The sequence below is a fragment of the Rhinatrema bivittatum genome, chromosome 4 (assembly GCF_901001135.1).
Source record: "Rhinatrema bivittatum chromosome 4, aRhiBiv1.1, whole genome shotgun sequence".
NCBI lineage: Eukaryota > Metazoa > Chordata > Amphibia > Gymnophiona > Rhinatrematidae > Rhinatrema > Rhinatrema bivittatum.
Window position 1 is genome coordinate 167,815,576 of NC_042618.1, and position 17,841 is coordinate 167,833,416.

Here is a 17,841-nt window from a genome sequence, read left to right on the forward strand (position 1 = left end):
AATGGTAGTAATAAATGTGGCCGGGGAAAAATATACATTACTAAATATATAAGCTCTTAATGTTCAACAAGGAAGGTTTCTTTCCAATTTAGCAGATACTATCATGACCCAGATTTAAGGATATCTTATTTTGGCAGGTGACTGTAACATGACATAAATCCACGAATGGATAACTCAGGGGGGCTATGGTTCTGTCTCCAAATTAGCCCGTAAACAGTTTAAGAGATTTTTGGCAAGATATCATCTAATAGACATTTGGCGGTTTGTTCACCCCAAGTTAAAGGATTTTACTTTTTTTTCTAAGCCTCATAATATTTACTCAAGGATTGACTTTATTTTTGTGGCTAAGGAATTAGTACATTGACTTCTAAAGGCTTATATAGAACCCATAACATGGTCTGACCACTCACCAATTTGGGCAGAAATATCCTTTCCCCAAGTATGATATGGGTCAATGCTTTTGGAGACTCAATAATAACCTCCTGGAAGATGAAACATATGTTGTACAGTGTAGAGATGATATAATAGAGTATTTACAATTTAACCAAGTTAATGGTACTTCTCCAATAATTGTCTGGGACTGCCTGAAAGCAGGGTAAATTAATAGCTAGAGCCTCTTCTGTGAAGAAGAGGGAGCTTCAGGAGAGGAAGACTTTATTGGCACAGTTAACCCAACTTGAAAAGAGGCATAAACAGGATCCCTCGAAGGAAATTAGACAAAAATTTGAAGCATGCAGGTCTCAAATTGCAGACCTAGATGCAGCTAGAATTGCCCATTCTATGGAACAGGCTAAACAAACTATTTCAAAGGGGGGGGATAAAGCAGGGAAACTTTTAGCCAACAAATTAAAAGCGAAGCGTTTACAGAGTATAGTTACAAAAATCAAAGATGAGAAGGGCAGCATGCTTACATCTAATGATGATATTCGACATAGATTCTTGTGATTCTATCCAGAGTTATATAAAGCTAACTCAGCAATCAATCTCAATGCCATAGACCAACTTTCTAAGAGGAGATAGCTTTACCAAGTATGACTGATGGTCAATGTGATTTCCTTGATAAGGATATCTCCCCAACTGAAGTCCTAGCGGCAATTAAACAATTAAAGACAAATAAATCCCAAGGTTTGGAAGGCTTTTTGGCCTGTTCTATCAGTGCTTAGTAAATGACTTAATTCTCCCCCTAACTAACATGTTTAATGCACTACACGCTGAAGAGTCCTTGTCCCCTCTGGTGGACTTGTCCAGCCACCAGACACTGTGGCAGGATATTTCTAAGTGGCTTACCGCAATTATCCAAATTGAGATTAACTTGACACCTAAAACGGCATTGTTAAATCACCCATATGCCACAGGGAATAACAGGCAACAGCACCCAGTGAATTTATTACCACTACAGCTAGATGTGAAATGGCCAACAAATGGAGGGAACGCAAGTGCCTACCCTCGCTCTCGTCCAAATTCGCACTGATGAACTCTATAGGTTTGTGCACAATCGCTGCTTATAAGCATAAAAGGGTACCAAGCCTTTCAAAAGACCTGGTCCATCTTACCTGGTATGGAAGAAACCAGCAAATAAATGGCTGAGGAACCCCTTGCCTTATCAATGTGACACAGTTCTTTTGATAGATTAAGGAGAGGTTTGGTTTCAGTTATAATGCAGCGCCTGGGGGGGGGGGGGGGGGGGGGGGGATGGGTTTGGGTTTGTGGCAGTAAATAATAAAAGACGAGACCTGAATGGAAACAAAGTTTATTGTATCACAATACGGATTTCCAATGGTTACTATGTGACATGTACAGCTGGGGCAACAGTATTCTGCTAGAAATGAATATTCTGTACATATATGCTATTTTGTGTTTTGAAAACTCTACACGGCTGATTTGTTTGATATGTCACATGTTTATTTTTTGCTTATGACTGGTCTCTAATAAAGTTTGAATTATAAAAAAAAAAAAAAAAGAATTTGGTACCTTCTTTGCCCCCATAGTCTACATTGGGAGACTGCTCCATGTATCAATAAATGTTTCCCTGATGCTTAACACTTCCTGCCTCATATCGTGAGCTATAAGAACATAAGAAATTGCCATGCTGGGTCAGACCAAGGATCCATCAAGCCCAGCATCCTGTCTCCAACAGAGACCAAACCAGGCCACAAGAACCTGGCAATTACCAAAACACTGAGATCATCCCATGCTACTGATGCAATTAATAGCAGTGGTTATTCCCTAAGTAAACTTGATAAATAGCAATTAATGGACTTCTCCAAGAACTTAACCAAACTTTTTTTGAACCCAGCTACACTAACTGCACTAACCACATCCTCTGGCAACAAATTCCAGAGCTTTATTGTGCATTGAGTGAAGGGTAGGGGGAGTGAATTTTGAACCTTGGTGTCCCTGGTTCTCAGCCCATTGCTCTGAACATTAGGCCAGTCCTTCAGCACGTCTTGCACCTTGCTGGTTTCCCTTTGCCTTAAATGTGGGGAAAAAAAAAAAGGAGACAAGGCTCAGGATAGTTTACACTATCGTTCTTGAGCTTCTATGAAAGGCTGTCACATAGCACCAGGCGAAGTAATGTCACAACATAGGCTAAACTCACCCTAAGAGTCCATAAGGGTGTGAGCATAAAACAAAAAGAATGACTTCTCCACAGTATAGGCAAGGATTCTGGTAACAAATGAAGCCAGAGGCCCACAGACTCCAACATACCTCACTACATCCACCATGAGGCTACAGGGATCCCAGCATTGCGATGCTGCCATCATCATCATAACTTTTGCTATAGCTCCTCTTTGTTGGACGTATACTAGAAATGCAACACTAGACATCTGTCGTGTGACCATCAGTACTGTGTTAGGCTCTTAATTGTAAACTAATCCTTCAAAAGATATTACAAATGGTTAATGAATTAAAAATGATCTGGATTCCCTTTCACAGTTTTATAGCCGACCAAGTGCCACAAATCTATTCTGTCTTATTATCCTTTAATGAAACTTTACTGCATATTCTAAGGTGTTCTCACTCTAAATCCCCAGGGAAGAAACAAAGTTCACTGGATATTCACTTCTACCTGAAAATCAGGTGACATAATTAGCTAGCACTGCACTATTAAATAACAGCTGGATCATATTTTGCATTTTGTGAAAGAGCATCACATTCTACCTCTGAACATCATGTCTGTCTTAAGACGGAAAAGGGACGGCAATGGCCCCTCTCATCCCCAGGTTACCCTTGCTCCCATCTGCTCTCAGCTGAAAGAACTGTCTGGTGGAAAAGCCTGAGAGATGCTGAAAAGCAGCTTTCATCAGACACAGAAGCTGCCTGCTCACAGAGAGGCAAGGCTCCTCCTTCAACCAAACCATTAGAACAGCAAGATTAATTATTGTCAATTAAAATTAAATTAAAGTACCAGCAAGCACCTTCATCTTAAACTCATTTTGCTGCCTCCCACACGCGGTTGGAGAATAGAGCTCTCTCTGTAACAGGAGCTGCAGCAATAAATTACATGCCTAGGTCATCCTCAACTGGTGAGGCACGCAGGGGCTTCACTGCCAGCTTCCCTGGCAAGGTAGACACAAGCCCAGCACTAAAATCCTATCTGACATTTAATTTAAAAATCAAAGGTTGTTCAATGGGAATGTGCCCAGCTGCAATAAGGGAAAGCAATGGGGGTGGTGGTGGTGGTGGGGAAGAGAGCTTGGTAGGAGGGAGAAAAATTGGCAAATCATCATTACTGCTAATAACCAAAGCAATAAAGATTTAAGTTGCTGTAAGAGACGCTGATCATATTGACCTGGGAGCTGATGTCATAAGTTCAGCGTTAAAAACAGTGTGTTGAATTTCAGTGTACAGTTTCTTAACAATACAACTTTTGTAAATTTCCAATATGCAGAGTAAGCTAATGGTATGCTAATGCATCGAATTAAAAAAAAAAAATGCGCACAAAGCAGAAAAAGTGTGCAAAGGCTTAGTATGCATAAAAACGATTTATGTTAAGAAAAAATGGTTTGTGTGTACAAAATCCAGAGTACAGATCCTGGCACTGGAACTCCAGCTTCTGCCTATAGACTAGAAGTTAAATTTCCAGCACTAAGAAACCACGAGACAGGGGGGGTAATAACTAATGCCATCATTAGCATGGGATTTCCATGAGAGCGCACTAACCAGTATGTACAGTGCTGTGCGTGCATTTTTTTTTTTTTTTTATACGCACAGCTCCTTGCTACATCGGCAGTAAAGTTTGCACACAAAACTCATGCGCACATCTGCGGGTGAAACTGCGCTCTCTGCAGCATGTACCTTATTTCATTGGCCCCACTAGAGAGAGAACAGAACACAGCAGGAGAGCAATTCATGACAAGTTATAAATGCAGTGTTGTCGGCATAAGACAGACGCACGCTGTCTTATTTCTTATTTCGTTAGATTTTTTTTTATATTCTGCTTTTCGGCACTCAAAGTGTACATCAAAGCGGATTACATTCAGATACTAGAGGTATTACCCTATCCCACAGGGCTTACAATCTAATTTTGTACCTGAGGCAACAGAGGGTAAAGTGACTTGCCCAAGGTCACAAGGAACGACAGCGGGGTTGAAGCCTGGGTGTCCCTGTATTTAGCATTAGTTATCTGATGATGTATTTTTTTGTGACACATGTTAGATGTTTTCTAATATCTCATTTTATGCTATTCTGATTTCCACCACTTTCTAGGTTTTGGTTTATTTTTGTGGTGGTTGCCTAGTTTAGGAAACCCAAGACCTGCCACTTAGGCCTAATAAAAGAACATAAGAAATGCTATGCAGGGTCAGACCAGTGGTCCATTGACTCCAGCATCCTGTTTGACAATGGCCAGTCTGGGTTGCCTGGAAATAACCGGCAATATGAAAGTCTCTTTCATGTTCTGTCCCCGAGAATTAAGAGCTGGAGAAACTAATAATTATTTATGTACCAGTCCTTTTTTATACTCAGTTATACTACAAACCTTAGCCACATTTCCTGGCAACAAGTTCCACAATTTAATTGTGCAGAGTTTGAAAAATATTTTCTTAAATTTGTTCTAAATGTTGCTGTGAGTTTCAGGGGGGTGTCCTCTGGTCCTAGTACTATTTGATAGTGTAAAATAACTGTTCCCTAACTATTTGTTCCTTACCATACATAATTTCATAAAACTCTTATCATATCCCTCTATCAGTCGTCTCCTCTCCAAGCTGAAGAGCCTAATCTGTTTTGTTGAATACAAATCTGTAAATTGTATTCAAATCTTTCATGAATATTTAAAAAGTATCCTGAAAAACCATTCCAGTTCTGGTCATGAAGGATCCGTATTGACTGTTCAGGCTGTGAGGATCTGAGGTTGCCTGCCCGGCTTGCTGTCTCAACTCATCTGCAGCGTCCCCAGCCCTCTCACGTCATCCTCATTGCTGGGCCAAGAGAAAGTCACATCCCATAATGTAGAACAGGAGGCATGGGGGGAGGGGGAAACCCTGAAAAGCGCACTGGCAAACATATTTAATTTGGATCCAAAAATTCTTCCTAAAAATCAGTAAAGACTTGGCTTTTTTACCCAAAAGAGTCATGGAGAATGGGGTAAAAGTTATGCAGTCCTTTGGCACTGAGAGATGGATCAGGTTATGAACAGTGATGAGGAGAATTGCTACGTTTTATTGATATTTTAAAATTGGGAGTGGTTTAACATGGATGGAGAGGAAAGATGAGTTTATGTGACTGTATGAGACTGATTTCGGGGTGGATTGTAAATATTTTATCTTACCATGCTTTGTCTAAATAGATGAGACATGCTGTTACTGCATAAATAAAAGGATTTTTCTGATAATTATAAAAGATATCCAGGCAAGAGAGAAGGGCTGTAATTACACAAAAAGAAGGGACAGGTGGTCCTTCTACACTCTCTCATATTTCATAGGAGGGCACTGCTAAGTTAGTCTATGGGCTTTTAAATGCTACCTCTGGTTCTTTACTGTGAATGGTTAACGTCGACACCTCTTCCATGCACAGACCTGCCTTCTGGTGCAGAAAAATTCATACCTTGCCCCCTCTTACTCTCTGCTCTCCCCCTCCAGACACTAGGGTTTGGGTCTTCAGCCAAAGGAGCCCTTCCACACACACACGCATGCTTCTGGACTCCAAACCTTCTCATAAGGCTTCTGGTCCAGCACATTCATACTTTCTCTTCTCCTCTTCCCCCCTCCCCCCCCCAACCTCTTGGGCTTTTAGGTGCCTGATCATCTCATCCTGCTTACCTGGTCTTTGAGATGTGTTTTCTCTGCAATACTTCCATTGGTGGAATATGTCAGACAATTTATCCAGGCCACCCATGGTGGAAATGGAAGACCTTGTATTGACTTTCCCGACTGGCAACAACTAATTGGCCACTGGTGCATGCCTCATCACTGGAAAAAGAAAGTTGATTAATGTGAACCCTACACTGTCCAACCAAATCACAAGGAGAATTCAAATAGGAAGAATGGAACCTGTGTCTCAGAGCAGGATATCAAAGAGGAAGCCCACAACCTTTCATACTGTTCTGCTGCTGCATCTAGCTTACCAAAATACTGCTATTCTTACATTTATAATTACAATGGTGATGCTCTTCACAAAAGGTCATAAACTAAACAACCTGGAGACATCAAAGACAAAACACTTTAACAAAACAGTTTCGCCTACCTGGTGAGCGGCACCAGGGAGAGAACACTAATGGAATACAAATCGTTACTATGAAAGACACAATTCTGTTCTCATATTGATAGTGTTAATAGCAAACAGAAAGATATTCCTCACCTAAAAAAAAGGCGAAGAGACCGCATTTGCCCCAAGTCCACCCTGAAGACGCCACAGGTCTGCTCCAGGGCTAGCACCTTCTGCTGCTCCTCCCATTTTGGGTTGGCAGCTTGGCCATTACTGTCTTGGAACTGGGAACTGGTGTCGGCACTGGAAGCGGAGCTTGTGGAGCAGGTCATGTGATTGTCGCATGTTTCTCTAGAAAGTACAAACACATTAGGGCTAGGGTTAGACCAACCTCACCACTGGCAAGAGCTGGCATCCTCAGCAAGGTGGGCAAGGACTCAATGGGCAATGAACAGCAAATGGACACCTGCCCTTTAGTTACCATAGCATTCCGAGTGAGATACAGGGTTATCGGGTGGTCCACATTTAATACAGTACATTGCAATTACACTCACTTTGTAAGCCCTCTGGGGACAGGGAAATATCTTTAGTACCTAAATGTGATCTGCTTTGAAGAGTCAAAAACTGGAATATAATTCAAACAAATAAAAAATATTGGAATCCAAAGAATAACCAACGCTTGCAACTCATTCAAAATGCAGCAGCACAGATGATGCAAAAACATAAGCAAAGTCACCAGGATCAATCCAGTTCTAAATCCCTACATTGGTTTCCCATTCTTTCTACCACACCAAGTTCAAGATACTCGCCCTGGCTTACAACGCTCTCAAAAGCTGGGCCCCTCTTTGTTTAAACAGATGCTTCAACCCACACACATTTCCCGCCCTCTGCGCTCCCAGGAACAAGCCCTCCTCATCATCCGTTCCCCCAGGGAAATGCACCTTACCAGCACCAGGAAACAAAACTCTTTCAGATCAGTTCCAAACCCTCCGGAGCTCCCTACCCCTAAACATTTGATTAGCTGCCGACTTCTTTGCTTTCAGAAGTTACTAAAAATGTGTTTTGTTTTGTTTTTTTCAAACAGCCTTTGAACCTGAAGATTGTGCCATCACTAAGCCAATCCTTAGAGTGAACTGCTCAAACAAACCGAAGTCCAGCATAAGCCTTTACCTCAAAGCACGCAATTGTAACAAATCCTGCTGCAATTTGTAAACTTAACTGGAACCATACCTGGTAGATTCCCTCTCTGTAATCCATACTTATTGTTAACTTATGTAAACCAAATTCATTGTAAACACATCTTGATCTTCCAGTTGGAAAGGCATGATATACATAAACAAATGATTGATAATACAAAGAGTAACAATTATATAAGACAGAAATAACATGATGCGTGTGGTGCAATTTATATAGGATCATTATATATAATACAAAACAGTATATGGTATGGTATGATGTAGGTTACACACAATCATGTAGCATGTGGAAGGAAAAATAGTGCACGTGCACTGGCATTAGTACTGTGGACAATGGGAGTTGGTTTTAAAAAGCCAGGTTTTGACTGTGCGAAGAAAGTCAGTACATTATTGTGCATCTGGCCTCTTGTTAAGAGACATTCCAGCACCTGGGGAGGAAAAGGGAGAAGACGAGCTTTTAAGTTCTGGCAAACTTGGAATTTTTGGCAGCAGGAAGATGCAGAGAGCCCCCTATTTCGGATCTAGCCAGCGGGCAGTTTATAGGGGACAGGTAATCTCTTCAATAGGTAGGGCCTAGTCATTTTTGTGATTGGACTGTTATACATAGGACTATTGAAGGGTGGCAAGGGAACTTCTTGGTGTTTGGGTATTGCCAGGTTCTTGTGGCCTGGTTTGGCCTCTGTTGGAAACAGGAGGATTGGCTTGATGGACCCTTAGTCTAACCCAGCATGGTAGGGAACTCGGAAGCCAATGGAGATCTTGAAGAGTACTGGAGTGATGTGTTTAATTGGAAACCAGATAGAATCTATGCAGCATGTTCTGTACTAGCTATAGACGATGAACAGCATGTTTGCAGTAGTTCAGTTGGAGAAGATGAAGGCATAGGTCAGGGTCGCCAGGTGGCCTTTCTCCAGGTATGTCTTATTTACTTGAGTGGCCTGAAGTGGAAGTGAGCGCTCCTGGCAAGATTGAATATCTGAGGGTCCAAATGTAGTTTGGAGTCTGGGATGATACCCAGTGATCCCTACAGAGCAGGGCTGAGGGACACCAACAGGGCCAGTTTGGAGGGAGAAGCTTGTGCTAATACTGCCTGTGCTGTATCTGTGAGAATTTCAATTTTTCAGTGTTTCCAGTCAAGCAATTTGTATAGTACTAACTTCACTAAAAAAAAAAAAAGCTGAACCCCGCCACCAGAGGAGTCCTTAAGAAAATAAATAAGGATTTCAAAAAGTAACACTGGAAAGTAAATAGCTCTTCTCACCTTATCCCTTTCTAGGACATTTCTGTGTCTCCTCATTTATGTCAAATAAATGTAACCCAACATTATTTTGTAAAATTCAGTGTGTAAGAATGTCTGTTCAGATCCAATATGTACAGAACATGGCCAAATAAGTGCCCAGGCTATAATAGAGCTGAATATCTCCAGATATTCATCCACTGAAGTGGCTAATAATTGCCTTCCGGTGCATATCAATGCAGAAACAAAAGCCGATGGGCAGAAAATGTTATTGTAATGGCAGAACGCCTTCATGACTATTCTGCAGGGCAATGGAGATAAACATGCTAGAACATCTTCGGCATGTATCAGATCTATTATTCTCACACATCTCCAAGGAACACAGCTCTTACTAGATCACGAGAATTATTGACATGATAGATTTGAGGTTTAATGGCCTCTCTTAGTCTTCTGATGTAACACTAGTATTTCACAACAAAACTGCCTTCTCCCATACCTACCAAAAGGCTTTGGTTAAAAGCGTTACAAACTGAAATAATATATTTGCAAATTAATTGGGTAACCTGAAACTCGTGGATAAACGTGTTCCAACCAGGACTAGGACCCACAAAAGGTTGAGGAATTTTGCTCCCTTCCTGTTCCATTTTTTTAAAATCTCCTCTTGTGTACACACTCCAGGTACACCACAAAGTGCAAAGTACACTATGTGCAGGACACAGTTCTTTCCCATATGCCTCGGCAGGCAGCCTGGCTTGCACCTCATGCACATTAGTTTTTTCTTCTACAAAATAATGTAGAAAGGCAAATAAGGTTTGGGTGGAAGGGACGGGGGAAGGGGGAACATTCTGACTGCCTGTATTATTGGTAAAGTCCTCCAGTCTGATCCACAAGATTCTTTAAAAAAAAAAAAAGGGCAGAAAGATCTGCAGCAATCTCCGGAAGAAAAAAGTAGGCAGGCGGGGCTCTACTGGGAAATTAGAAGGCTAAAGGAAGGCGCAGGGAGAAAGAAAAACTCCTGCCAAGCAAAGGCATACAAAGCTTGCTAATCCAGTTACTGCACAATGTGGGCACTGAATGCTGGAAGTCACATGCTCAGCTTGCAGCCAACAAGGCCTCCCCCTTCAGTACTCTCTCATGCGAGCCCAAGGACAAGCCTTCTGAAAAGATGGCGAGCAGCCCCCACTTGTTCAGGCCAGGAAGTTCTAGCACACAAGTCTTCCGTTGTTAGAAGATTCCCATCTCTAAAAGCTATGCAGAGTCCTGACATGCATCCCATCTGAACAACATGACCTTTATCAAACAAATGGTCTGCATGAAGCTGCTTCTGCAATGATCAGCTGCCTTTGACAGGTCTTAGACGGTAGGGATGGGAAGATGCATCCAGAACAAAAGAGCACGCGCTGGGGGGGTCAGCAAAAGGATTCTGTCACCTTTTACCGATGTCAGGTCAACTGCTATTTTTATGTCCACATGAGGAATTTGCTATCTTGCGTACAAGGTCAGTGCCACGGTCTTACAAAGCTCCACCAGTTCCTCATCCCAGAACTGTGGACATTTGGTAGATACTTGTACACAATCTTCAATTCTTTCCTGCACATGCCCCTGCAGAGAAAGACTGTGTTCTTCCTACGTGCCCAGAATCAATGGTATTATCAGATAAATTCCTATGACAGAAGAGTTTTTCACGTCATTCTGTATTTAGACACCTGTCTACTTTGTAACAGGTGGAAATACACAGTAGATGTGACATTGTGGAGTACTGAAAATGACGGGCTTGGTTCAGCAGTTGCTGCTGAGATACACACGCTCGCTGTCTGAATTATCCTCCTTTCAACAGACAGGGTTATTAATGCATTCTGCCCTGACTCTGCACACATCAGTCTTGTGCCATAAACTGGAGCAGGATTCAATGTGAACTGCTAGCGCACTCTCCTTCCATAAGGTTATCCATTTAATCCGATTTCGCGCCATTATCCTTACGCCATCACCCTCCAGTTTGGCAAGGGGGAAACCAAAGGGTGTGAGTTAAAGGCAGGGATTTCAAAATGAAGTTGTCCATTCATACTTGAGCTGGCCACCGGCCTTCCTCTTTACTCTAAACACTGTTGACAGCCCCTGTGCTGTTCCCCATAGGGAGTGAGGGGTGGGGGACAAGGGGAGAGCAATTTTCAAAAGGGACCTTCTGGGCAGGTAAAAGGGTGAAGAATCCCTTTGATTCTATAATCACACAATGAGGCAAGGAGAATGTTGGATTTGGACTTCTTTGAATCTAATCAACTATCAGGCCAATTCAATATCATGTGCTCAGGCTAGTGTACAGGTTAACCCGAGGTTGGACGCACTTCCATAACCCCTGATGCAATAAGGGGATCAGTGAGTCCACAACGTGCATTCAAACCAGTGAGTAGCTAATAGCACTCATCACATGTAAATGCCATGTTGATGAGGCTACTAGCTGGTACCCCCAGTGTAAAAAATAATCATGAGCCTGATATGCACATTTTAACCCTCAAAAATTAACACAAGCCCAGGAGCTAGTGAAGTGTTATGGTGCCCTAAAACCTGCACAGAAAGGCAGTCATGATATTAAGTTGGAGGAAACACAGAAAGCAGCAAAAAAAAAAAAAAAAGTCTTGATGGCGGTCAGGTTAGGGAAATGGATGCTCAATTTATGAATGCCCGTTTTCCTAACCCGCACACAGCTACATCTCCTGGGTGCCCGGTGCCATGGATGTGCTAGGGATGCACAATTTATCCCTAGTGCATCCTTTTTAGCACGGCAGCTCATTTGCCTGTGCACTGAGTGCCCAAGAGAGGTGAATGTGCATGCGGTAAAAAAATAAACGGGCGCCCAGTTTTCATGTGCACTTTATTGTGTTGGCCCAAGTAGCAGGAAAGACTGAGGAGGAAAGGGCCAGTCAGATTAGGTGGTGGAGAAGATTTGCCATCAATCAGCAATCCAGGACAGAGATCAGGGAAGAGGAACAATGGATCAGAATCAGGGGCTCCCGAGATAAGGGAGGGCGCACAATGGTAGAGAGACAGGATGAGCAGCAATCAGGCATCCAAAAGGGAGTATATGGAGGTTGAGAACTGGGAACGCAGCACAGAGATCAGAGGAGGGGGGTAAGAATAAGGGATCCAGAAGAGAGATCAGAGAGGGAAGATACAAGATATAGAATCAGGGGCACAGCACAGGGATTGGAAGGGAAGGGGGCAGCAATAAAGGACCCAGGAGGGAGGGGGAAGATAGGAAAGGATGGATGTCAGAGTCCATCCTTGTAATGTTCTAATTCAGAAGGAAAAAGAACCCAAATCAGAAGCAGAAAAAATGATGGCTTCTGCTGTGACAGAGAGAACCAGAAGAAAAGGCCTCTTCGGAATGGAGCTGGGAATAAAAAAAAAGGCAGAGCTCACTAATCAGACCCCCAGCTCTGGAAGAGGGGCCAAAGCTGCCTTACTCATTTTTTCATAAACAGGTCTTTCCATTTATTCTAGAGAGGAAAAAAAACCCCTCCCAGAACCAGTTACTTTAATTATGCTGTGCCGGAAGCTGGGGGGGGGGGGGGGGGGGCCCTGAAAGCATCACATGTCCTCTTTCTTTCTTTTTGCATCTTTTTGCTTCCAGATCTTAGCTGGATAGTTCAGAGGAGCATCAAAGCCTTATATTGTTATTCACTCAGATCCTCTGACAATCAGGATCACAAACTGGCAGGCTATGACAGAAAACCGGGCCATCGGATCTTCATTTACAAGTTTAATAGCTCTCGAAAGCTAGTCAAGAAATGTATTAAAGTTTGACCAATAAAAAGAGATCACCTGAACTCTCCAAATGTGGAGACAGTTGGTTCAGTTTGTGGGAAGGTGTGAGGACCTTATTTCCCCTTTGTCCCCGATATATACTAACCCTTTGATTTCTGGTTGAACATTTAACCCAGACTTTGCATACTGGCAACGACTGAGTTTACGTTGTGTTGTACAACTATGGGGGGGATAAGGGGTTTCTTCCCTTTCATGATTTGGTGGAGGAATTTGAGTTACCTGCCGCCTCTCATGCCTCTTACTTACAGCTTAGACGCGTGCTTGAGGGTAAACTTGACCTGCAACGCCTGTTATATGTCCTTTAGATAGGATGGAATCTTATCTCTGTTTGGGTGGTGGAACAATTTAAGGGGGGTGACCAAGATCTATTGGAGGGGGCCTTGCTGTAAAAGGATTGGGTGAATAATCCCAGTTCACTCATAGACAAGTGGAATGAAGACCTGGGTCTTTCCTTAACAGTTACAGCTTGGAAGGGGATTTGGACTTCTGCCCATAAAATCTCTATCTGCTGCAAGCGGGTTGGACTGGGGAGATGGTTGCTCCACAGAACATGTCGTACGCCGGTCTCTTATTCTAATTTATTCCCTGAGTACAGTGTCTCCTGTTGGAGGGGTTGTGGGGAGCCTGGGAGCTACATTCATATGTGGTGGCACTGCCCTGGAGTGGCTTGGTTCTGGCAGGAAGAGGCTAAGGAGATTGCTGATATTTTGAACAGTGAGTTTCACCTTCTGCCTAAACTGGGCCTACTGAGGATTTGGCAGGACTCTTTGGTACTGGTTAAATTTCGACCCCTGACGGGGCAGCTTTTTAGCTGCCTGGTTTACCATTGCAACCAAATGGAAGTCTAATCTGGATTTGGGGCACTGGAAAGCTCAGTGGCGTAATATCATGGATATCGAAAAATTATGTCATGAAATGATGAATAAGGGGTTTAAATTTCGCCAGATCTGGGGCCCTTATTTGTACACTATGGCTTAGACTGATTTCCCGGAGGTGGCATTGGTTGTACTGTTTCAACTCCCATTGGTTGTTGTTATAGTTCACACACTGCTTTGCTGTACCTTTCAATGTACTGACAATGTCTTTCTGTGTTATGGTGCTTTCATCGTCTGTGCCATATATGCCTGAAAATTGTTAAAGAGTTAAAAAAAAAAAAAGGAGATCACCTGATATATTTTTCTTTGTTAACCTTTATTTATGTGCATTCAAGTGGACACTAACAACCACACTACTTTATCCGAGTTTAATATAAGTGCTTTATATTATTAACAGCATGCTATCTGCTGGAAAAAAAAAAATCCCTGCAACACACAGATGGTGCAGCATGACTTTGCAGGCAGGGGCTCTCCTTCAGCTCCTTTTTACCTTTAGTCAGAATCTGACAAGATGGACCTGTCTGAGGTATGGCCTATTGTTTAGAACAATGGGTTGGGAACCAGAGAAACCAGAGCTCAAATCCGGCAACACTCCTTGTGACCTTGGGCAAGTCACTAATCTCTTGCTGCCTCAAATTGTAAACTCTTTGGGACAGGAAATTAACATCTTTCAGGTAAGATATGACCATTATACAGAGTTGCATCCATCCAGTAGCAGGATCAGATTTAAGTTTTTGGCTCCCACAGGCAGGGAGCCATGGCTATGCCCATTGAAGCTGTGCCAGCACATGGCCCTAATTCAAGCCTGTATATCTGATGTCTTCAAAATCCAGCACCCTAGGCAGTTGCCTATGCCCGTGACTGGGCCGATCCAGTAGCACCATAAAAGTGGTAAGTATGGCAGTGAAAAGCACTCTCATAAAGACAGCGATGAGAACTGCAGGCATTCTCTGTCAAAATAGGCCCCATGTCCAGGTCACACATGGATCCACAGAGTTTGCCCATGCCAAGTTTAAATCAAATGCTTTTGTTTTCACCTCTTGAGAAATAATCATCAGGGAAAGGTAATGCTTTGGACAGTCTGGTTTTGTTCTTCATGCTGTTACAGTCAGATACCCATCCTCCTTCCAGCTCCTTAAGAGGTCAGAGGCAGAGCACTAGTACAGGCTAAGCAGGAAGAGAAGGGAAACCAGGCTGTGTTCAGGCAGATCAGTGGAGGGTGGGGGAGGGGAAATGTGGAAAATACAACCACTCGACTATGTTTTGGCCTCAAAATTCTCCGTTTCCCTTCCTAATTCTAATGTTCTAAATACAGACTGATGTATCAGGTATGCCCTGTTGCATAAGATTAAGAACAGATGGTGAGGGTTCCCTGGACGTTTGTACCCCTCATCCTCTATCCAGACACCTTGCAGAAGGCTTCTTTTTCTTCTCAATTGCATCATTTAATCTAATTCTCTCTGCATTTGAACCTTGTATTTAGTCTATGTGAAGCAGAGGCAGAAGCACAGACTGCTGCTGATGCAACTTTCCCCTGCTATTACCAGCCAGTGCCTGGGCGCACACACACACACCTGCTCCTGCTCTGCTTCTTTTACATATTGTGGCTTTTGCTCTCAAGCAGGTAATTTACTGACTGGCTCCTCAGGGAGAGGTGTAAAAACATGACATGCAACAAATCAGGAAAAGTTGCATCAAACCAGAACCCTACGAGACACTTCACTTTGCCCACAGTTAGTCCTCACAATACTATACAGATCTGCTTCAATATAGACCTAGATACATACAACACTGAAGCGTCTCTCTATATAATTTGGTAGGTTTGCACATTGATCATGCTATACGTTACACTACAAAAACTATACCTACACAGCGTTTTTGGAATATTTAACAACTGATTTTACTTCCTCAGGGTCTACTCTCAGTATTCCACCAAAAAACTTGCCCATAATCATCTTAGCCATCCAGATCTTAGTGGAGGTAAGCATCCCCATAGCATGATCCCTCCACCACCATGCTTGATGGTCAGGAGGAGGATCTTACAGTAACAATTGAAAAATGAAACCCAAAGTAACTGAAAAGTTCTATTTTTGCCCCTCTGTCCAGAGAACATGATTCTAGAAGAATCTGAGGGGAGCACCAATGTTCTTTTTAGAGAGCAGTGGATTCTTCTGAGCTATCCTCTGATGAACAGCATTCCTATTTAGTTTTTCCTGATGGTTGACATATGAACCCTCACACAAGCCATAGCGAGAGAGGAATTAGGTCTTTAGATGTTAGAGAGGTTGTTTGATACTTTGTGAATGATTTTCCAATTTGCTCTTGGGCCAATCGTGGTAGAACAACCTCTCTAGAGTACAGGCACTGGAGTTGTCAAATTTTTCCATTTTTAGACTGTCTGACAATGAATGAATGGATAGAGTTTGGAAATGGTCTTGTAAAGGAAAAGTTGTTCTTACCTGATAATTTTCGTTCCTGTAGTACCACAGATCAGTCCAGACAAATGGATTTATGCATCCCTAACAGCAGATGGAGGCAGAGAACAAAACTTTGAGGCACTGCCTCATATCCGAGAGTGCCGCCTGCAGTCCCTCAGTACTGACCTGTATCCAAGCCAAGATAATCAAATTAACAAACCCCAATCAACTAAGGGTGAGCACAGAATACAGTTGGAGCCCCCTATAACCAAGACTCTTTGCTTCAAAATCCTAGGAACATTATTTAACAGCTTTTTATATACCGGTATTCGTAGATACATCATATCGGTTTACATAGAACATAACTTATGTACACTTTCAGTAACTCTGCATATATCTACATACTGTCTCAACAACATCCAGAAGCGAGGAAGTCTTTCAAACAAACTTTCCTTCCTATTCGTACCCCAGATCAGTCCAGACAAGTGGGATGTACCCAAGCTCCCCTACACTGGGTGGAAACCCGAAAGACCCGCACGCAACACACTTTCCCCATAAGTCGTCTCATCCAGTGCCCGCACATCCAAGCGGTAATGTCTGGTAAAAGTGTGAAGTGAAGACCATGTCTCAGCCTGACAAATCTCTTGCGGAGATAACAAGTGACACTCCACCCAGGAAGTTGCCTGCGTCCTAGTAGAATGTGCTCACAACCCTTCAGGAGCCAAATGACCCTTACATAAGTAAGCTGAGCTTATAGCCTCTCTCAGCCATCTTGTGATCGTGCCCTTGGAAGCTTTATTTCTCTTCTTTGCTCCACTAAAAAGGACAAACAGACATTTGTCACTTTGAAATACCGCAAGAGCACTCGTTGCACATCCAAGAGATGCAACTCCTTAGCCACTGGATCAGTTAGAGACAAATTCGGAAAAGCTGGAAGCTCAACTGTCTGATTAAGATGAAAGGACGAAACCATTTTAGGCAAAAAGGAAGGGACCATACGCAACGACACCCCATCCTCCGAAATCCTCAAATAAGGATCTCTACACAACAGCGCCTGTAGCTCTGATATCCTTCTGGCTGAACAGATAGCCACCAAGAAAACAGACTTCAAAGTTAGATCCTTCAAGGATGCCATTCTAATTGGCTTTAAACAGAGGACCACAGAGAACTTTAAGTACCAGATTTAGGTTCCAGTCCAGGCAGACCTTCCGGACCGAAAGATACCGATGTTTTGCCCCTTTCAGGAAAGCACCACATCTGGATGAGCCGTCAACGACCTTCCCTGCACCTTACCTAGAAGAGACCCTAAGGCTGCCATCTGAACCTGGAGGGAATTATAAGCCAAGCCTTTAGACAGACCGCTTTGCAAAAAGGATAAAACTTGCGGAACCACCACCCTTAATTCTGCAAGCACCACGCTTCAAATACCCTCCAAACTCGTACATAAGCCAGAGACGTGGAGGTACTTCGCGCTTGCAGCAAGATAGTAATCACGGATTCTGAGTACCCTTTCATGTGGAGTTGCCTCCACTCAAAAGCCAAGCCACTAGACAGAAGTGATCCACCTGGTCTGAAAATATGGGTCCATGCCACAACAAACCTGGCAGATGCGCTAGACGCACGGGTCTGTCTACTGCTAGATAAACCAG

General features: G+C 43.0%; 1 protein-coding gene across 1 annotated transcript in view; it reads right to left on the reverse strand.

Moving 5' to 3' along the window:
- TBC1D16 (TBC1 domain family member 16) overlaps positions 1 to 17,841 on the reverse strand; it is a 137,483-nt gene that overhangs the window by 34,058 nt on the left and 85,584 nt on the right. Inside the window, 4 exon segments of the mRNA XM_029599180.1 lie at positions 6,261 to 6,278; positions 6,280 to 6,333; positions 6,335 to 6,410; positions 6,799 to 6,996. Of these exon segments, the coding sequence (XP_029455040.1) occupies positions 6,261 to 6,278; positions 6,280 to 6,333; positions 6,335 to 6,410; positions 6,799 to 6,996 (346 nt within the window).